Source organism: Megalopta genalis, chromosome 1 (genome assembly GCF_051020955.1).
Source record: "Megalopta genalis isolate 19385.01 chromosome 1, iyMegGena1_principal, whole genome shotgun sequence".
In the NCBI taxonomy this organism is placed as follows: domain Eukaryota; kingdom Metazoa; phylum Arthropoda; class Insecta; order Hymenoptera; family Halictidae; genus Megalopta; species Megalopta genalis.
The window spans coordinates 45,724,619-45,748,174 of record NC_135013.1 but is presented as its reverse complement, the minus strand read 5'-3'; the positions used below and the strand labels follow the sequence as shown (position 1 = coordinate 45,748,174).

Genomic DNA, 23,556 nt, shown 5'->3' with positions numbered 1-23,556 from the left:
TTGAACAAATCAGTGTCTTCATTCAACACAATTTACTCACTCGCTGAAGTCTGCATTGCTGTCAGTTCCTCTATTGTCGCTTTTCACAAAACGCGGAACATTAATTCTTTAGAAAAAAATAATTAATTTCATATTTCGGATAAAGAATTAGAAATTTCTAGAATTTACTAGCAAAGTTTAGTGTTAAATCCTTAAATATCCAGCATAATTGACGTGAACAATTTGATTACAGAACTTCAAAATGGTATTTTTTAACTTCACCAGATGAAAGACACTAGTTTTATCATATCTACGAGAACAATAGACCTCGTACCATGCTAAACGCGAAATACGTAACGTAAATTTAATATATTCATTGAAATACGAAACAAGTAACGTTTACATGAATATTACTTTTAAATGACAACAGATAACTATTTTCCAAAAATTTCTTTAAAATTTTATATGAATCAAAAATTGCAACAATTTAAATTACCCGCATAAAAAATGTTTTTAACGTGTAACGTGTTTAATCAACCAATAAGGAACAATATCAATCAAAATCTAAAACAGAATCGTGAGATGACACTGTGAAAAGGAGGATGAAACCGAAAGGTTGAGTAATCTATCTATATAACTTGTTTACGCTCCAAGAAGAAACCTTTTGTTTCCTAGAACGCAAGACAGAGCAAGAACTGAGAACGAATGTACACTTGTCACATGAATAGACCAACAAAATACCATCGGTAAAAATGTTGTATTCATTAATTAAGCTCTGTTTGAGTTTACTATTAAAATTTGATTACTCTCACTTGTATTTATCTATATTGTAACTTTTCGTACGTTAATATGAAATAGTTTGATTAAAAATTCAATAATTTGCCTGATACAGGAAAGTAACATCGATACGATAGTATTATAATGCGTGCGAAACTTTTATTTGTCTAGATGAGTGCTCAGAATTAACATGATCGCCACTTTCGGCACGGTGCACCTCAGGCGCGTGTGCCTGTTGCTTTATATATGTGTGTGTGTAGCATCTATACGATCATCGAGGTGCAAGATGTGCGATGGAACACAGAAGATGTGGCCCCCACAATCCTCATGTTGCGTGCTGATTAATTCCGAGCCCAGGTCTAGATCGACTGTATCAATTACAATTCGACGTTTTGTAAGCGTCAATTTATTAAGTTGATAACGTAAAGTCTTGTTTTCAAGATGAAAATACAGTGACAATTGTTACCGCTGCCTTATAAGGATGACAATGGTGACGGTGACCTACATATGAAAAGTATTACCATAGTATTACCAAGGTATTACCAAGGTATTACTAAGGTATTACCAAGGTATTACCACCAAGGTGTTATATGTAGCTCTTACTTTGCACAAATAATCGCACAAAAACTGTAATTAAATTATCAAGATCGATCACGAGATTTGTATAATTTTTCAATAAACAAACAAATTAAAATTAATGAAAACTTAAAACATAAGTTCCTACAGTTTTATTCATTAGTCTCTATACAAGATAAGAAACACACATGTATAAACACACTTAACATTTACTACTTACTCGACGTCGACCTAATTCTTGTTCCTGTGAAACTGCACCCGAGATTTATTAATCTATTGATTTTCAATTACATTACAATATACAGTAAAATCTCCTTATTTGTCGCCGGGACCGAATTCTAAAGTGTCGAGAGTAGTACGCAGTTGATTTCTTCGAGCCTCGCGGCTCGCTTTTATTGTTACCGACACCTCGTGAGAGGGAGAGCGATAGAACGAAACTCGTGTCGAGCGAAACTATATTGTATACTATGTATGTATGTACATATAGGATAGTCCAGTGATATTTAACCAAGTTATTGGAAAAACTTACTAATTTTTACTAACATTTACTAATGTTTACCGGACCATCCTGTATATAGAAAAGAAATATATAGAATTTCTTTTAACCCTCTAACCGCGGGCGAATTTTTGATTTTTCGGTATGAAACACGTTCTAAGAATTGGATTGAATAAGATATAAAAAGGAAACCAAAAAAAGGAAAACATTTGTTTAATTTGGTTCTTTTTTGCTAAATTTTACAAATTAATTAGAACGCAAATTTCACTTTGCCTGCTGTTGAAGTGTTAAAGCTTCTGTGGTATATGTATATTAACTACCCTATACTATAACAAAAATGATGACTGAAACCATCATGTTGTACTATCAGGTAGCATCGATCCTACTGTCATGTCAAGGTTAATTGCAAATCAAGGATAACTCATGGTGCCTGCTTTGACAGCGAATTCAATTTGCAAGAAAGAGTATCGCGATGTTAGGCTTCTGAGCCAATTAAGTGAAGGAGACCGTAAGCTAGCAATTCTGACTGTCAGTTTCAGATTTTCTAAGTCTTCTATGTACCCCCGCAATACAAATATCTATTATGACACTTCTAACATGGTTTATTTAACTGTTTTCAGAGCCCTGAACATTTTAAGATATTTAATTCATTAGAAAGACCATAACTGCTGCAACCAAAATAAGAATAAAATTAAAGTGTAACCATTAAATTTTTTCTTAAAATGATTTTAGTTACTAACTAATGATTATAAAATGTCTAAAAAATTTCTGTGGTTACTAATAACTATTATAAATTACGGAATTAGTTTTTGGTTACAAATAACCATTATAAATGAAAAAATTTATTTTTGTTACAAATAACAATTATCGATGACGAGAATGTTAATTCTCTTTTGTATTGGTTACGAATAACGTTTATTGACGAACAGAATTTTATTTTGATTACCAATAATTGACATCGGTAACTAATACCATGTTTTCTTATTACCATTGCTAGAGTGTACATTTAAAAACATTCAAACAAAATAAGCGAAAAACAAGCAAAGGAAGCAAAATCAAATTCTGATTGTCGATAATGGTTATTTGTAATGAACATATAATTTTGGTTATCCGTAATGGTTACTCATGATCAAAAACTGTTTTCAATAATTATAATGGTTATCTGTAACGAATTGACATTCTTATCATCCGTAAGCAAAAATAATTTTCGTTGCCTATACAATAGTTATTCGTAACCATAAACAATTTCCGTTACCTATGATCGTTATCGGTGACCGAAAATGTTCGCAATAATTTATAACCATTAATTAGTAACTGTAATACCTAGAAGATCATTTTTTTCTGATCATTGCATTGTTTTAAATTCTCTTTAAAATTCCATGAATAAAGATGTGAATAAAGATGATGATGATGATGATGATTTTTACTATTGAATCTTTGACATAACAGTTATTTTTGACCTGGTCACTTTTTTCTACAATATATATTCGATATCATGTGTACCTAGAATATTCTATTATGTTAGCTAGCATTTTATTCTATTATGTTATATAGCAAAAAATAATCTCTGAACTACGGATTTTACGCATTTATGACAAAAATAAGTAGCTGAAATATAAAATTGTGAAGGCATAAGAAAAATTCAGCAATATCAATACACAATCTCTATTCTTTACAATGAGCTTGAAAAATTTGCACACATGTACTGACGAGTGAAAGCTCAACGTGGACCTTCAGAAACGATTAGAGCAATTATGCCGCTGTACTTAATTTATGTTGCCCTGTTATATATATATATATCCTACGTACATGTAAATTTAAAAAGTACAAGAAATCGTGCATATTAACGAAAGTAATTATTAGACTAGCGATTTTTATGCAAAATATTCTTCACCTATTGCAAGGAACAGGAGTTACTTACGGATTGCATAGTAATAATATAGCATAATAAATAGTCGTTACAAAATTTGTATCTAATTAAAGATAAAAATATTTTAAAAAACTGGAGTCGTGTTGAATTAGAAACTATACGTACATAATTTAATAATAACTATGTCATGCAGAGTGACGGAGTGTAACAATTGAAATACGTTATTCAATTCTGAAAACAGGCATAATTAACTTTTACATTCAAGTTCCTAGGTTCATCATTAACAATTACTTCGAGAAAACCAAGCATATAACTGCAGAGCAATAGCTTCTTTAATATATTTTCTATACAAGTGAATTGTTTATTTACAAGTATAACGTATTTTGAGTTTCGTGAAAAGCTAAATTGCATTAACTCTTTTTTACCCGAATGTTTCAAATGTAAAGACACTACAGTAAAATTGACACACCAATTGCACTTTATTTAGAAATATTAATTATTTAATATTGTTACAGTACTATTTATTAAACAATACTCAATATTTATAACATAATATTTATAAAAATACCAGTTCCTGTTACAAATAAATGTTTATTTCTCAATTTTATAAACTCTATTCAAATTGACTCTCACTTGTATAAGATTATTTAATATTAAACGAAATAAATAAATAATTTTTATTTAATTATGATCTTTTTATATAATTTATATATATATATATATATATATATATATATATATATATATATATATATATATCAAGTCATATAATCTAAATGGCAGTAATATAATGTAAGTATAACATAAAGTGATACAAATAATATAAAAAGTAGACATTTCTTCTACTGTATTTTTTTATTTTAATCAACACTGATAGGGGGGATAAAAATATGAGAATTTTTATGTGCCTTGAAACATATTTGATTGATTAGAGAGTATATACTCTCTACTTGTGCTTCTTAATTAAATTCATCAGAAATTAACGAACTAATGTTTTTCCTGGCTGGATACTCCACCGAACGCAGCTAATTAATAGGGTTGTTGCCCTACGACCAACACCCCCGGAGGGTCTGTTTCGATTTGTTGCTATGCCAACAGAATAAAAGCTGATTGTCTGTATGATACCTCTTGGAACTTTATTCGCCCGAATTTATTGAATTACGACAATGCTTTATATTGTATTTTCTTAATTATCTTGCAAACGTTTCATAACAAACCTTTCAACAAGATAATATAAGATTATCAATTCATGTTTATAGACATAAACCGAAAAAAATGATGTAGACCTATGAATCGACGCTTGTAGATCATTTAAAATAAATTAAGTATACAGGGTATACCAAAATTATTTTACAAGTCTATGGTCATATCGTAAAAGATCTGCGAATAAATTATAGTATTATAAATATTATAAAGTATTATATATAAGTATTATAAATTATAATTATAATTAGTATATCTACGTTTATGTTGAGTCAAGATTGGTAATACAGTGGATATAACGGATCCAGAAATAAAACTCATTTAGCCTACTCTGATTTTCTCAAGTCTCACTTCACTGTCACTCAGCAAATAATTGAAACGCATGAATATCGCTACAATGGCGAGAAAGGTTGAGGAGACCAGTTTTGAAATAACAAGCTTACGATGTTATTCCTCACTGATAAAACGGAATTCGTCGAATGCCGATTATGTGATTGAAGTAGCTGAAAATAAAATTGACACAGCTTTATGATTAAGAAATATTACAAAACAATTTGAAAGCAAAGAAGCGAATTTAAACGAAATTGGTCGAAGGATAAATAAAACTGTTGCTTTATCTCAAAAGCAAATGTTGTATTATATAGGTAATAGAAGTCGATACGAGAATGAATGCATTATAAATTAATGCTTTCTTCAAAATATTTTTGTTAAAGCGTTTTCTAACCAAACAGTGCTGTGGGAAAATGCTTATAATGATTTCTTGTTCGAAAGAAAATCATCCACGAGGTTCAATTTTCGAGTAAGCTTATTTCCAAAAATACAGAGTACTTAAGAAATGTAATATTTTATTATGAGCATAATTTGAACATTTCGGATCTGGTGATCTAAGTGGATAAAAAATACAAGTAAGAAATATAGAGATCACTGCTACTATCATTAATACAAGTTCAATTCTTTATGTACATAGATAAGTTCAATGATTTTATTATAATTTTTCATGTGTTTTCTATTGTTTAATATCTAGATGCAAATAAAAATTACAAATGGAAGTCTTATCAATAATGAAACAAGTAGGTTTTTAAAGATGATAATCAAAAGAATTCTCTAATTCTATTAATCTAATTACTTTGTCAATTATCTTTGTTACAATATAATATTTCAACATCGACTTTCTAGAAATATTAAATTATTTTCGCAGAATATAAAAAAAAACATGAATTCTTTTCCCACTTATGATTTCATATCTAAAACTATTATTTACTTTTATTTGACACGATAAGTTTATTATTTCTATTTTTTATTATTTATTCATAACTATAGTATTTATACATCAGCTCATATGATTATGTATATATTATCAAAGATTAATATACTTCGTCGAGACACAGGATCTGACATATTCAATACACATGTTTGTCTACATAAAAAAACGAGAGTAAGATAATATGAATATTATATGTATATACTTAGATAATAATTTCCTATGCTTTTTACATATACCGTTTTACAGTGTTGTACGTTTTCTCAATGAAACCTATCAACAGGTGATACATGACTAGTGATAGTCACGTATGCAAAATATTCCACTAGTGCTGCATTTTAATGAACAGCTTCTAAAATTATCGCTTGCATCGTATAATCGTATACATCATTCTAACTAGTTTACTGGTATCTTACTTGATATTTATAAATACATAGTTCAATGTAAGATAATAAAAACATATCTCGATCACTCTATAAATGTGCAATAAATTAATCCTAAAAATCCTAAATCATAAAATTATAGAATTATACCGAAAAAAATTTCATTTTTAAAGACAGTAGTAAAATTTTTACTGTAGCAGATAGTAAACTCATCTGCACTTGTATGCATTTATGGCACCAAATGACGTTACGAAGTACACAATGGTCCAATATAAAACCTAATTTGAATCTTACTTTTCTGATACTATTATGTGTGTGTATATGCATGATTGTATGCACGAATGACCAAAAACGTATCATTTACGTATCAAATACGTATCATTTGTATCTGTGATATCTATTTTCTTTTTAAAGTTGCACCAACCCGAATGTCATTAGCAACGATACAATTATAATTTGATACTACATTGTTGAAGTATACCTACCAAGAGATTTAAGAAATTCTTGTTACACTATTTTCAACTTATCAAAATTATTAAAAGGAATAATTTATTTTCATGCAATTTCTGTTTCTTACAGTCGTCATAGAAAATGTTTATTTTACGTAAAGATTCGCAGTCTACTAATGATATCTTCCCTCTTCTGACGATTGGATCACAAGTTGCATAGTTCGATTCATTACTATTGTTTACAACGACAAGGGTGTTATCACATATATTTTGAGCGCTCTTATTACTTTTGCCACTTCATTGCTTTGCAATAACACTGCTTCGTTAATGTACTCGTCGGACGTTTTAAGTATAGAAACTTCCGTTACACACCGGTAAGTAAATACAATAGTCTTAATAACACTCTTTCATTTAAACAGAAGTGAAGGAAATACTAATTTCACGTATTAGTTCTCTATGTTTCTAACTGTCACATTATATAGATAATGATTTCAATATAAATAATTATGTAGAGTTCCATATTAATAATAAATTCTTATAATTAAAAAGCATACTTGCATGTAGATACTGCAATTTTGTTGAAATAATAAATTATGGAATACAAATTTAAAAAAATTAATATCTTTATATTTTTACAAAATATTTAATTTATAGTGGTTAAAATATTATATATGACTGGATCAAAAATTGTGTTACAGTTTGTATTATATAAATTGTAGATCGAACATTCCCTAATAATAAAATCTATCAATTAATTAGCAATATGCACTAAATTGTATTTAATGTTTCTGTGTTACAATTGAAATATTATTATTTGTTTGATTATTAATATTATTATTTATTTGCAACATAAGTAGAAATTACACGTAGTCATCATTTCTGAACATAAAACTTTCGTCGTGCCTTGCGTCCAACATACTTTTCCTTTGTATCAATCTTTACAATGAATAATTTTTAAACTTCTTTAAAGAATTTTACTCGTATTGAGCATATTATATTGTAGTTTCTATTTAATTAAATAATTTAAACCACTTTAACTTCAACGCGAAATTATAATTATAATTATAACCATCTAATATAATAATATTATGTAATTAATATAATTAAAATTATAACACTTGCCTTTCGGAGGACATGTTAACATTTTACTTTTATCATCCTCTAGTAAAAAAGGTATGCCTCTCATTCATAACGATACCATACACTGATAAATTTAATGATCTATATAAAAATATGTAACCTTGAAATTCCTTTCAATGGAGTAACCGCCAGCCGCAATGTCTTGCATAACATAGATAACTATACCGTCAAGATTATATTATTCAGGTCAAAAACCCTTCCCATCCTCAAAAATTTCAATAACATTCTTATCGTGGTGTAGTTCCGTGTAACACAATTTATTGTTTGTGTGCCTGCAGTAAAACATGGATCATTTAATTGATGGATAACTAGGCACAGATAAACGTGGATTGACCAATTGTCAAAATTAATTGTAATATGTATACTTAAACATGTTTAGGATGCAGAATGGTACAGTTACTATCCACTACGATAAATTTGAACTTACTAGTTTCAGCTTCGTTAATCAAATTGCTTAGATTTTGTAGGAATGCATGTGTTTGATCTGTTACATTTAACGTGTTAATAACCAAATTTGTTTCAGACTAATCATCTAAGAATAATTTTATGCAGACAATCATTTATATTCCCATTAAACTATCATATACGAAAGTTAAAAAATTACCAGCATCGAGGCTCTGCCAGCGAGTGTATCTAAGAACAAAGGATCTTGTTAACTCTCACAATGAGAAGACACACTAATTATAAAAGTGTGCACTGATGTGCCTATAGAAACCTATCATTATAATAAATCGTATGGTACCATTTTTGTTCTCCGAACAGCGGCTATTATTCAAACAATTGAGACAAAGTTTAATCGTTTCAAGAAACAAATAAAGGCTGAATTAATCGATATTTATAATATATAAATTTAATATTGCGTGTTAATAGGTATCGTCAATTTTCATTGTTATCAGTATTACAAATTTGTGTTTATCGTCAATTTTTGACTGAATAATAACTGAATTCAGTTATTATTATACCAGTATTACAATTTTGTGTTTACTGTCAATTATTGACTGAACTCTATTCAATTGCTATTCAGTTTTTATTGGTACCAGTATTACTTCACGTTCAATGAAAAATCTCTTTCTCGTGTTATTTACAGACGCATTGTGTCATCAGTTTCTTTTTTATTTAAACAATGATTTTACAGGACATTTAATAATAATACGTTGTCTTCGATACCCACCCAGACTAGAGAGACCACCCAGAATAGAAGCATTCGATAAATGTTCAAAATCTAATTGCATTACAAAATATAATTGCATTATACGTGTAAATGGATATGCACGGAAACCTATGAATTTTTTCCACGCTGATGCAGAAAGAATTTCGTTTACACTGCCAATACATACATAGCGTTTTTCCTGTAGCCGATTAATTTCGCTTCCGAAGGCGGATTCTTCTTCGCTGTCGAGTCTGACATTTTAGCCATCTAATGAGACATAATTCACTGCGAGCAATGACCTCAAAGTGTAAAAGCATATTGCTAGTTATTCATAGAGTATATAGAATCTCAAAAATACAAAATTTTAATGAAAAGCAACGTTCGATAACGTTTAAAAAAATAACTTACAATTTAGAAGATGAATCAAACTAGTCTTTAATTCGTGGTATGCTTTATCAATCTTTTTAATTAGTCTCGTGGATTTACTGTTTCAAATAAAAAAAAATTTCTATTATCCGAAAATACCGTGGCAAAATTCTGATTCCGAAAATTTATCTAAAATCTTTGATGATGATTGATATGATGATTCTCTCTCTGATATGTCAAAAAATAACAAATTGTTCAAAAGTGCAGGTTCTGAATGTAAAATAAACCAGCGCAACTGAGACCAGCTTAGCATCTACTAAATTCACACAATAGTGCAACTTCATTTGTTCTACTGATGTTCATATAATAACTTCTATGGGTTTGTAAGTATATATATATGCATTTTTATAATAAATACTTTAAAATAAAAGTAAAACTCGAAAGTATAATTTATTAATAAACAAAGTAAAGAGTAAGTGTTTATTGATATGATAACAATAACTACATATTGTACTGATGTAACAGTAATGACACCTACTTATCGAGCCAGTTATTGATTGTAATCAATTTTAATGACATTACGTTAACATGAAACATGATAAAAAATGAATGTTACATAATTATATTTTCCGTCTCCAAAAATTCGCATAAATCAATCAAATTAATCTGCTTTTATTTCTCAAAGCAATACTTTGTGAAATATTACACAGTACTGCTCTACATTTGCAACTTAAAGATAATAAAACAAACGTTATGAAGTAAATAAAAATTGTTATCCTATAAAATTTATGTAATTTATAATCGAAGTTACAAGAACGGAAAGAAAAATTGAAATTGAGAAATAATTTAATGAAAGTTAAATGTATCCGACGTATTGATTATATTTTAGCTATGAAACTCCTGATAATACAAACAATGATTAATCATCTAGTTGCACACAAATAGTTACATCATAGAAGTTGATATAAATTTACGTAGAAATTCAGTTAATCTTTGTACATAAATACTTACATTGCGTGATTGTTAAAGTTTACTTTCCATCAATTTTATAAACAATTATTTGTGCAGTTAAAACATTGAATTATAAAGTATTCTCAGGACCAAATTAACGATGTTGTTAAAGGGTTTTATTCAACAAATGAAAAACTGGAAATATTCTCTCGATGTTCTGTAGTATTTCATTGCTACTGCCTCAGCAAATACTTCTCATTCGTCTAGGGGTTCATGCATCGTTAATGTGTTCGTCGGAACGCAAATTCTCTAATCCTATGGTTTAGAGTGGTTTGACATTGGTAGCTATTCGGGCGTGTGAGAATGATCACGAAAAGTGCGTAATAGTAAGTTGAACAGAGAAACTCTCTGCAAGTCGAAAATGGTCAGAAGTGAAGAATAAAGGAACCGTACAAGAAATCATTAATACGAATCCAATTAAATAATAAGTATTCAAACGAGATGTTGTTCTTCGTACAAATACAACTCTTCATTGTTATTAATTTATATTAATTATACACACTATCATAATGTAAAGCAAAATAATCGAAAAACTGCAAAATTATCTTGTGTCGAAAAGCTCGAATAAATAAAATTATCGTTTGTTTTCATAGGAATCTGCAAACTAAACGCCACCATTAAAAATTTTCTACAATATGAAAATCTTTCTAAAAACTTTCATGTTTTTCCTGTACTTCTCTTTCTTGAAAATATTTTTTCAAATATTCATGAAACGACGCGAATCGAAAGCTTTGCAATGTTTCAACAGAATTATTAATAAAATTTTAATCGCAAATTTAAAGTGAATACTAGAGTACCGAGTTATTGACATAATCAGTTTACGTTTTCTTATATTTCCATATTTTGGCGTGAACGGTAACGATTAAAATTATTATATGTAAAATGTTTTTTTGTTTGGGAAGAAATAAATTCATAAATAGAGCATTCGAAACTACATACATAAACTATTCTATTTAAAGTTTCCTTCAATCACTATAACTACACAATAGTTTCGAAATTCATAAATGGTAAACGTAAACATATAACATGACTGCCACCAAAATCTATTGCATACTCTTTGCTGGAGTGGGGAACGAGACTGTTTCTAAGCCACGCATGAATTGATATGCACCTGGTTAAAGAAATTATGTGCAAGACTCTTCAGTTGAAATAAATCCGCGAAAACTAGCTGTTTAATTAATGCGCTGAACAAATTTGTATTCTCAGTTTTATATAGGATGCAACACTAACTTTTCAGTTGAAACAATCTTGTTCCAACTTCAAAAGTTAAGGAAAATATCACGAAGTATTTAAAATACTGTTTGTTATGTAATTGAAACTATGACTCCGAAAAAAAACATCACCCGTTATCGTTATTGCTATTTGATACTGTAAATCTTATTTCATGTTATCCAACATCTTCTGGATTATTTCTACCTTTGAATGTTTTTCTTTTTATTTATGGTCTTTCACACGGTACCATAGTGATATATATATAATAAAGATAAAAAAACTACAGCATTTTAAAACATCAAACTAAAACATCAAACTTTGTCGTTAAAAGAAGCAACAAATTCTGACAATTTTTAAATAGAGTTTCATTTCGGAGCATTTGGAGATTGTACTTTATTTATTTATATCAATCTACTTCACCCAGTCCATATTATCTAAAATAAAAAAATAACAGTACCGAAAGTAATCAGTCAGCATCGTGACCCATCTGTTCTTATTGTTAAATTTTTAGATTTTATTAAAAATGTGTAACAAAAAACGGAGCACACAGAACCATGACTGTCGTTCAAACTTGACGCAAAATTGACAGTTTTCAACGAAATAACTGTGGTTGTATCGTCATTCATTTTTTCTAAATTGAAACAAAATTTGATTCTCCTGTTATCAAAATCTAGGAACGAAAGTAAATGAAGAGAAACAATTTAAAAAATTGTTTCGTTCTATTAGGACATGGATGACACTAATTCCGGATTAATTTCCAAATGTCATTCTGTGAAACATATTCGAAGAAACTAAATGTTACGAGGACGTTTAGAATGCAAAACAATTAAAATAACTCCTATTATGATAAATTATAACTTTCTAGTTTCAGTTTCATTAATTAGATTACTTTGATTCTGTAGAAACTTTTTAGGTTGATTTTCGGCCAACGTAGCTGTAAAACAAATTAAATGTATAGTTTCATAATCCTTTTTGATAAATATAAAATGGTCACATAATTACTATTTTATGACATAAATGAATGGCTGCAATTTTAAACAATTTGAGGACTAAAAGTATTGAAAAGTATCAATGAATTAGTTTCGACCTATATAAAAGCAATTAAAGCATTTGAAAAATTCCTTAAATCACTCCCGTTTCCTGCAAACACAAAGAAACTGTTTAATTTGCATAAAAATCCGCATTTCAGTTAATTCATATATTGGAAGAATAATCGCGACGTACTAGTCAAAATAATTTTATTTGTTTTTGTGAGAATGAAGTACTTGGGAATGAAACAATGTCATTATTTATTACAAATTCACAAAAAATGCACAAAATAAAAATGGATTTAATATGTGACTACAATTTCTAATGATAAATGTGCATCTGGAGTATCCCTATTTGTACCTCCCTATCATGTACCACTAAGGATGATCTAATTAAAAAAGTTTTGAAATTTATCACAAATAGAAAACCGTTCCGCTTTCAATGACATCGAAACAAGCACTGTATAGTCGCTTAGAAGTATAATAAAATTCGATATGAAATGTTTAATATGTAACGTACTTCACTAAATTATAGATAATTTTGTATCATCACTGATCAAAGAAACACGGATAACGTAGAACATAACATTTAACATTAGGTTTACGAGACGCGTCATTTTAACAGGTCCTAAATCTTTTTAATTTGCGATTATTGAAATTCTAAACATATATTTATGGGGAGTTTATCCAATAAACTTGTTTTATCTGACATACATTATAATAAAAATCGTCTAAAATCTGGAAAAATAGACTTGTTATTTTTATAGAGTAATATAAAATAGCTTCTTGTACTGTTCCCAACACTTAGTGTTAATGCAAAGTAAAGTATACACTTACCTGAAAGCCTCCGCAAAGAGAAAAGTGACATTGGAAAATCATTAATATATAAGCGAACGGTAGTAATTTAGAAACTAATTAAGAGTTTCCCTCCTAACTAGTTTCTGTATTACTACTGTGCGTTTATTAATGATTTTTTCTCTTTGCGAAGGTCTTTTAGGTAAGTATATACTTTACTTCCTATTAACACTAAATTAGGAGCACTACAAGCAGTTATTTTATGTTACTCCATAAATAATAACAAGCATATATTTTTCCGGATTTTAAACGGTTTTTATTATATGTCCGATAAAACAAATTTATGGCATAAATGTACAAAAGCACCATATTTTTAAGGAAGCATGACGCTTTATGAGTGAATAAAACAAAACTAATTAAAAGAATCACAAAATCACTTTACTTTGAACAAAGCATACGCTTCACGAGTAAATCTAATAAAGGAGAAGGTATTGGAATATTGTTTTCCATAGGATTCAGCTATGTATCTCCCAAAGAAAAATGTTTTATACATTACACAAGATTTTTCAATCAACTTTTAGCCAGTTTTGGAGGTCAGATACTCTGCTGTGCGTCGTGAGCGACGCGATCGATACTTCGATCTATTGAAACAGCACGCAGGAAACAGGGAAGAGTCATCAAAGGTGTAGTCAAACGAACGAACAGCCATCGTAAATTCCATTTCGATTTCTCCTGGTAACTTACCCCAACTGCTTGCCGTTCTGCCCATGAAGGCGCCAGTCTCACGGTTGTAAATGAAGGTCTTGAAAGACTGGTTGGTCGACACGTTCGCCGGGTTCAGATAGGGATCTGACTCCGGCGCGACCATCTTCTGGTTCTTGCTGACCATGTTGTCGGCAGGTGAAATTTTCTTTGGAAGCGAAGTATTTCCAGCACTAATCACGTATCGAGTAGCAGGGAACGGTTCGAACCGAATCAATCCGAACGAACATGGAACACTATATGGAACGCGAGCGAGCAACGGCACCGCAGGATCGCTCGCACCGAAACCGAAACCGTGAGTTCCTCGAGGTCGGCTGTGGCAGCTTCTCCGATGCCGACAGTTGGTTCTTCAACGCCACCAGGTTGACTAAACACGCTACGTTTGTGCAGGCTTCTTCTCCGTCTCGTTCCCTTCTACCGGTTTCTTCTCGCTTTCTCTCCCTCCCCCCTCCCCCCACGCGCCCCCACCTATCCGTTCTGAACCCTCTCCCACACCGGAGAACTGTCCAGTGTTATGACGTGTTCGACTGTGTACGTACACGACCTCTCGCGACACTCGTGTCGCCCATTGTTGTCGTTGTGTGAGGTTCGTGGTACCGAACGTAAGAAAAACGCCGGGGATTCCGATTGCTTTCGTCAAAATTTTCCTCGATATCGTCGACCGCTGTAACCTGACCTAGAAAACGGTGGTCTTCGAATTCATTTTATCCCGTTATACCGTGAAATGTTCACTAACTTCCCAGTATTCATCGTGTAAAGTACACGATGTTTTCAATATTCCCCCACGAGCCACGCCTAAAATACAGATCCTTTGTACTTGTTCTATTGAGCGCAGTTTGGATTAAACTGGTTTTTCGTTCCGTTCGTTCCGACGGACCAGTCCGAAGATTTGAATGCTCGTAGGGAACCAACGGGAATTACGTTTCAACTGCGTCTATGCACTGGTAACGTTGTGCAAGAGCCCGTGAGTTTATAACGTCTTGAGCTGTTTGAGAAAACTTAGTTGAGGAAATTAGTTGAGGAATGCGCGACGGTCAATGAAACGGAAATTATTTTGAATAAAAAAGACAGGCTTGGAGATTATAGGACAAAAGATTTAAATCATTTAAATATAATACCAATTTAAATTATTTAAATATAATACCAATGACGGTTATCGTAATGAACAGTTTCACGGGAGAATGCTTGTTCGCCATAGGTTGAACGCAACAGTAGGTATCACCGAGGAATAGGGCATCCTATTATTTGAACGTGGCAGGTTGCACCTGGCGGGTATATGTACGGGAAGTGATATGCTATCGATGATATAAAATTAATATTTTAGACATCAAATAAATAATTCGATTCGGATTTATTTGACTTTCAATATTAGAAAAGATAGCAATGTCAAAATATTTGTTAAACTTAATACCAGTGCACGTATACAGTGATAACACAGTACTGATTTATCCCATCAGAGACAGAAATTGCTGGATTCGACGTTAGATGGCTTCGAAGAAAATGCTTTTCCCGCAGTTGGCCGTTCCGTCTCTCGTTTCTATATAAATCTTCTCGAATTGGATAGCAAATATTTCCGCATTAAGAGTAACGTCTGTACAGCAATCTTATCGATGTACTCAACCAGCACTCGGAACAAAGGGCCCATTCAATTTTCTTTGATCTACTTCCATTATATCGCTCAATTCAAACCGTTAAAATCTGAAGCTACGTGGCGCAGCCTAGCGTCCATCTTACGAACCAGTTCGCGCGAATGGCCCGTAATAAGAACAGGCGGTTTCAGCTGGCTTTCAGTGGTTCAGCATTCTACACACGACTATTACCGCGTTACGCGCGTAATTATATGCGGCTTCAAACCATAATTATTTGATAAATATGTAGAGTCTAGTCTTCCAAATTAGTCTTCAGATTACGAGATGATACAGGCCAACGTAAAAATGATTTATGAGAAATTTGATAACATAAAATTGCTCCACTTGATTTCATTAAACTCTAAGGAATATTGACACTTTTCCGTGACACTTTGATTTTACTGTTTCAATCCTAATTGAACGAATTGAGCAGTCATAACTTTTTTAGTTCAGATTATACGTACTTCAACTTATTTCTTTCCGTTTTTCTGCCAGCACGTGCACGACGAACGATAACGGCTGATATTAATTTACCTGTACCACCTAGCGATTGGATGGTGGTCCCGGTGAAGAAGGCTGCGAAAATGATTTCCTCGACTTGATCGTCGAGAAACAAATTGGGGGCTAAGGTCAGATCTCGTGTGTGTGACCTTAGTGGCTGGAGGCGACACGTGTGTGCGATTCACAGCACTGTAGTATTGGCAGTTACCTCCTCCCTCTTTTTGTAACACCGAGATGAGTCGCGCGCAGGCATATATAATGTGAGTCACACACGACGACCGATCTGAATTAACCACATCCTGTCGACTATGTCGTATGACATTAATGTCATTGCCGTGTGCTATCAGTCTGAGAGTATCAGGCAAAATAGACGGAAGAATCGTCTTAAATGTCTCGACCTCGCGCGACGATTTTCTCTGAAAAAATTGGAATTACGATTTGCCGCCTATGAGCCATGCGTATCATCGAACTTGTTAGCCAGCTCCGCCGATAATCCTGTGTACACAAATTCCTGAACCATTTAAGCAGACAGTTGAAGTTTCTTGATGAAGCTCATTAAGTGAAGCCTAGTGCAGTAATGCGATTGATGATTTTCAGTAAGAGTCATTTTGCATACAAATACAAGCTAGTTAAAAGATAATATTGCACATACACAAACAAAAATGTGTTTATGTAACTTTTAAAAATAACCTTCTTAGAAGAATGTTATTAATATAAGTGGCAATATTATCATTTAACTAGTTTTTGTATTTGTATGGAAAATTAGGTACAATTTGGAATAATCGGAATTGTACCAGATCATTTGAGCTGTTTATAAATATTTGAGAAATTAGTTTACTATATGATATGTAAACAATTGTTTGCAAAAAATTGAAATTGACAGAAATCACGAAGAAGATAGTAGAGGCTGCTTTCTGTGGTCTTTTTCAACAAAGTTGTTGGTGAAAATTTTAAAAATAAGTTTCCTAGATTTTTAATGTATGTATTTATTAATAATTATATCGATATCGACAGATGCAGAAATAACCAACAAGCATTGAACAATTTGAAAGATTTATTATATTTATGATTATGATTATTGATAAAATTTTCAACATGTACTATACAGAATACCTCATTTTCAATTCGTTATTTGGAAAAATGTAACATACGAAACTTATTCTATTTCGGGAGGTACTTTTTGTTTGTAAGTGTATGCTTAAATGACACACGAATATCATCGTTATTTTTTTTTAATGGAATCGCATACCTTTTTATGTTGAAAAATTATTACCTTGGAAGATATTTTAATATTAATTTATTATTATTATTAATTTATTTATTTATAATTTTAATATTGCGAATCCCTATTATTAATAATAGGGATTCCCATAAGTGAGTAATTATGCAGAAAGAGAGGGGAAGGCCTAATCTAATTTTGCTGAACTTAGGATGTTATAGAGGGACAGCTCCTGAGTAATATGCAGTTTGTCCAAGATTGCGAAATGATCATGAGGAATGTTTCAGTTAACGAAGGAAACTTATGTCCAATTCTAATTTTTGTAAAATGACGTATGAAAATGAGAATTTGCACAAAAATCTACAGTTTATAATTTTTGAACCATGATAACTTACAACCTTGAACAAATTGCATATTATTCAGAACGTTCTTTAAGTCCCCCTTTTCTAACGGCACTGGATTACGTCCTCTTCGAAATTTATAGTATGGATATTCTTAATTTCCATTACAGGCTTAGAAAAATTATAAAACGCAATCTTTATTATCATTACAATTTCGATCAATTTTGCCATTCTAAATATTTTCTTACCACACTACTCCTTGAAACTTTTCGTTTATAATTTATTTCAAATTTGCAGGAAGTGCACATATTATGCTTTTCTTCCAGTATATTAATTACAAAATCAAATATACATAAAAAATTATAGAAAACATTGAAAAAGTTAAATAATAGCAGACTAATTAGTAGGTTTAAAACCATTATTAAAACCATTATTAAAACCATTAATAATATTTTACTTAAAATTAAATAACACAAAGTCGTACTTTCCAACAAACGTTTCGTCAAAATGTTTGCACGCCAAATTCTGTGAACTTCTTATTCTGTTGTAATTATGTCTTTGCAGTTTACGTATTATTCCATCAACTCTCTTGATCAAAATTACATAGTATTATATTGCACTGTCAATAATAATTAAAGTGAAAATAGTCTGTTAATTAAAATAGTCAATAACTGTCAATTTTTATAAACATTATTCTGTTTATTTTAAAATCTACAACTGTAGACAAAATTTAATTAAGATATACAGTGGAACGAATTTTTGTTCTACAGAAAGCGTTACTAAAAATAACAAATCATGATTTGTTGAAATAAAACAGCGAAGCACACTATCCTACAAAAGTAAAGAATCTCCAAACAACTTTTATGACTTCGGAAATATATATTATCAAATATTATCAATCAATATATTCACTGACAGATTGATTTTTCCTTATACATTCAGTATTATACTGTTCAGTATTAAGGGGAGTAGAAATATTGTAATTATTATCAAACCAGCTCGTTAATGTTCGAAACATTGACGATATATCCTTCTGCATATTGACAGTATTATAATTACAATGCTTGATCAACTCCTCATATGTACAATGATGTTGAGAATCTCGAAATATTAGCAACATATTGAACGTTTGGATCTCTTTTACAATATTCTATTACAATATTCTTTTTTACAGTATTCTCACTTTAAAGAGTAAAATGTTATTTCCACATCCTTTGAGTCAGATTTTTCAAAAATGTTTTTTTATCAAAAAACGAAGTAAGAAACTGGAAGTATTTTGATTCCCCTAAATTTTACAAATTCTAATGATTCTTCGAAGTTCTCAAAACTTTTTCCACGTCCGTTTCAATAATAACAATAATTTTATTGTACATTAAACGAAAAATGTGCCATCGGCACTGGAATCTTACCTATATTAGAATATTTTTAAAAAATTACTATCTATTTCGCGTTTTATAATATTTTTTACAAGAAACGTTGAAAAGTATTTTAATAAAAAACTTCACAAATTTTATACTGACTGAATAATGTCTTTGCTAAACAATATTGAACAAGAGATCAATGATATTTTTCCACAAGATTAAAGATCTAATCTCAAATATTAACCTAAAAATAGCAAAATAATAAACGGCATGTACTTATAGGTCGGCCTAATAAAATGACATTTTATAGTTGATCAGTGATATAGACGGAAAGTTTACCGAAAAGACATGCATAGATGAAAATGGCAAATTGTAAGGGAAAAGAAAGTATCTACGAGGTGTACAACATAGCAAGGAGTTAGATAAGAGAAGAAATAGAGAATATGAAGTTACACGAGCATATGAAAGAAATATATAGTGGAAGAACAACAAGAAGTTGGCGAAAATATAAAATATGGTAACGAAGTGGAGATTTCAATGCCGGAACTGTAGGATAAGAGTACATACAATGAGGTTATGGATACGAAAGAAAAAACTGCCAAAAATAAAAATAAAGAACAAAATATATTATTCTCCGATTGTCAGAACATCTAGTTAATATGATGAATTAATATCATGGATTTGGGCTAGTTAGTAGGAATAGAGTATGTGTACATTGCATTCCTACTTTTTAAATGTACATATGTAGTCACAAGCGAGGTATAGGAGTTAAAACTGTCAGAATATGTACTCTAATATTCGAGCTGCTCGAAATCCGAACTGAGCCAGGACTCAATTTTCGAGCGATCTTATCTTCATATTTATGTAAACAATGCATTCAAGGGTCCCAGTCCCAAAGTTCCGAACACAAGTTATCACTGTATCGCGGACGATCGTGATGTTTTTCTCGGACGTATTTACTTTCACAACGGATAGATGATGAACATCACAGGCAAATGAAAATTATAAGTCGATAACAGTCCATTATTTAGACAACAATTTTAAGGTAAAACATTCCGCTTTAAACATTTATATTTTCTTCAAGTCTCATAATAGTAAAAACATAAACAAATTAGTGATCAGTACCTTACATAACGTAACCAATAATGCAGCAAATATTGTACAGGCAATACAATTATCTCATAAGCGGGAGCGTATTCCATATTTCCCTTGCAGTTTACAGGTGACCAAACAATAGGAAACGATTAAATATCAAAATAAATAATAAATCGTGAAATTTGAATATCTAAATATAACCCCCCAATTTTTGTGCAATAAGATATTCTATAAAACACTCGGTAGAGTAATCGAAATTTAAGAAAATGTTGGACAATCGTAATATTGCTATAATAAACAATAACACAGCATAAATGATAGATTTGAAAAATATTTTGTATATCAGTTTAAAACACTTTAAACAGTAGATTCTAATTGATAGAAAGATCCAAAGTTTTGATCATTGCAATGATCATCGACCTTTAAGTTACAGATCACTTATTGTCGACAAAAAGAATTCGAGCTGCTTGCTTACATTCGAGCCGCTCGATTCGAGTCTCGACTAGGATAGATTATTCGAACCGCGTAATATTGTTGGATTCCGGGTCGGTGGAATGAGTTTCAACACGTTTTATGCAAAATCTTCGAGATCTATTTCACTATCGACGGTACAAATGCGTCTCGTACTCGCGATCGTCCAGTGTTGGAGTAAGAAAAAGGTCTGTGGATTCTTAGGATGTGGGTGTATACATATATAGTGAGAATTTTGGCTGCGACATGGGGGGGGGGGGGATGACATGGAGGCAAATGCGAAATGCCGACGTTTGGTTTGATGAGTAATTTGTTGTGACGAATCGGGATGAGTGTTGAAGTTAGAGATAGGCGGGTTGGTATCTAACAATATGTACCCGATTCGTGTTTTGCGAGTACTCGAGCAGCTCTAATAGGAGTAGACTTGACACTCAATATATTATTTTGTCACCAAGAAATGGGATTTGAGAAGCCCCATGAACTTATTGGACCGGGTCTAGTTCGCGGAGAGGAGGGCACTATTTTTGTTACACGATTCGCTTATAGATTTCAGATTTAGCTATAATATGTGATAGGTGTTCCACAATTACTTTAACAGCCGAAAATGAGGGGTAGCTGAGGTCATTTGAAGTAACTTTTTCCTTTGCGAAAATGCAATCTGCGACTTTGTTTACGAGTTATTAACGAAAAACACTGACCAATGAGAGGTGACGGCGCGAAGTTCGAGAGCCCGCAGCACGAAGCTTTGACAGAAGGTCGGGACGGAATCGAGCCGCGTTCGAAGTATTGAACAAGTTACGAAGCGTGAACTTTCCGGATTTTTTTTTACTACGTAACAGTGATATTTTTAAGAAAAACGTTGTTCACCTTTACTTTAGAACGTAAATGATATTTTAATTTAAATAATTGCAAAACTGATTTAATAATAAATAATCGCGTTAAGGGAGGTAAAGGATTTGTTTATTAGAGAAATATGAAAAATATTATCAATAAGAAACTCACCCATTTAGTTGAGGATACATTTGCTGACTCGTACGTACTGACCTCGTACAACGAACAGCTGATCCCAGGTCGATGACCGCAAGATTCGAGGGATACTGTCGGAGGAACCTGTGGTATGGTTATTTGCGAAGTTCACTTACACTGCACTGTCACCAAACACTGATCACTTAATTAATCACTGATAATCCGAATTACTTGTGGATATTAAGAAAAATCACTGAGACTCGTTCGCGGATAATCGTTTATTAGACGCATTCGTTCGGAAGTCAACGTTTCACTGCCGAAAAATTCAGGCCTTGACTGTGGGTCCTTGTTGTTCGTCGTTCGGCCGTCCGAGGAAATGACACCCGATACCATTTTCTTCGAACGGCCATTAATTACGTTCTAAGAGCGCAGAGTACCGTCGGTGACAGCGGGTCGGCCGCTGTTTACGTCTCGGCATATCTTGTTTATTTCATATGGCGGTACCCTGCGCTTCGAAGAAAATGGTATCGGGTGTCATTTCCTCGGACGGTCGAACGACGAACGACAAGGGCCCACGGTCGAGGCCTGGATTTTTTGGCAGTGAAACGTCGACTGCCGAACGAACGCGTCGAATAAACGATTATCCGCGAAGGCGTCGTATAAACTTAATTAACGAATTAATTAACTTAATAAACTTAAATAACTTAAACTTAATTAACTTAATAAACGAATTATCAGTCATCTTTCGTAATATCCACAAGTGTTTCGGATTATCAGTGATTAATTAAGTGATCAGTGTTTGGTGACAGTGCAGTGAAAGATCAGCTGTACGTTGTACGAGGCCAGTGCCCTTCGACATCGTGAGCCACAATTTCAGCCAGCAAATGCATCCTCAACTAAATGGGTGAGTTTCTTACTGATAATATTTTTCATATATCTCTAATAAACAAATCCTTTACGTCCCTTAACGCGATTATTTATTATTAAATCAGCTTTGCAAATCATTCGTTAATCTTCACTGTACACCTTGCATAAAAATTTCATATGGTATACACGAGGTGTCATGTACACCAGAAAATTAAAACGGCTGTCACGGTTAAACTACATATTATTTCGGGCCCGAAAAATTAGTAAATATTCTTCAGACGTTCTAAAGTAAAGGTGAACAGCGTTTTTCTTAAAAATATCACTGTTACGTAGTAAAAAATATCCGGAAGGTTCTCGCTTCGTGACTTGTTCAATACTTCGAACGCGGCTCGAGTCCGTCCCGACCTTTTGTCAAAGCCTCGTGCTACGGGCTATCGAACTTCGCGCCGTCATCTCTCAATGGTCAGTGTTTTTCGTTAATAACTCGTAAACAAAGTCGCAGATTGCATTTTCGCAAAGGAAAAAGTTACTTCAAATGACCTCAGCTACCCCTTATTTTCGGCTGTTAAAATAATTGTGGAACACCCATGTCCCTACATTTCATAGCATCTAACAAAATCGAGTACACAAATAACTTTTTACTTTTATA

General features: G+C 31.9%; 1 protein-coding gene across 1 annotated transcript in view; it reads right to left on the bottom strand.

The window, feature by feature from the left end:
* LOC117229396 (sodium/potassium-transporting ATPase subunit beta-2) overlaps positions 1-14,842 on the bottom strand; it is a 36,885-nt gene extending 22,043 nt beyond the window's left edge. Inside the window, exon 1 of the mRNA XM_033485826.2 lies at positions 14,441-14,842. Coding sequence (XP_033341717.1) covers positions 14,441-14,585 — 145 coding nt within the window. The 5' untranslated portion in view covers positions 14,586-14,842. The remainder of the gene's footprint in view (positions 1-14,440) is intronic.
* Between the last annotated feature and the right edge of the window lie 8,714 nt (positions 14,843-23,556).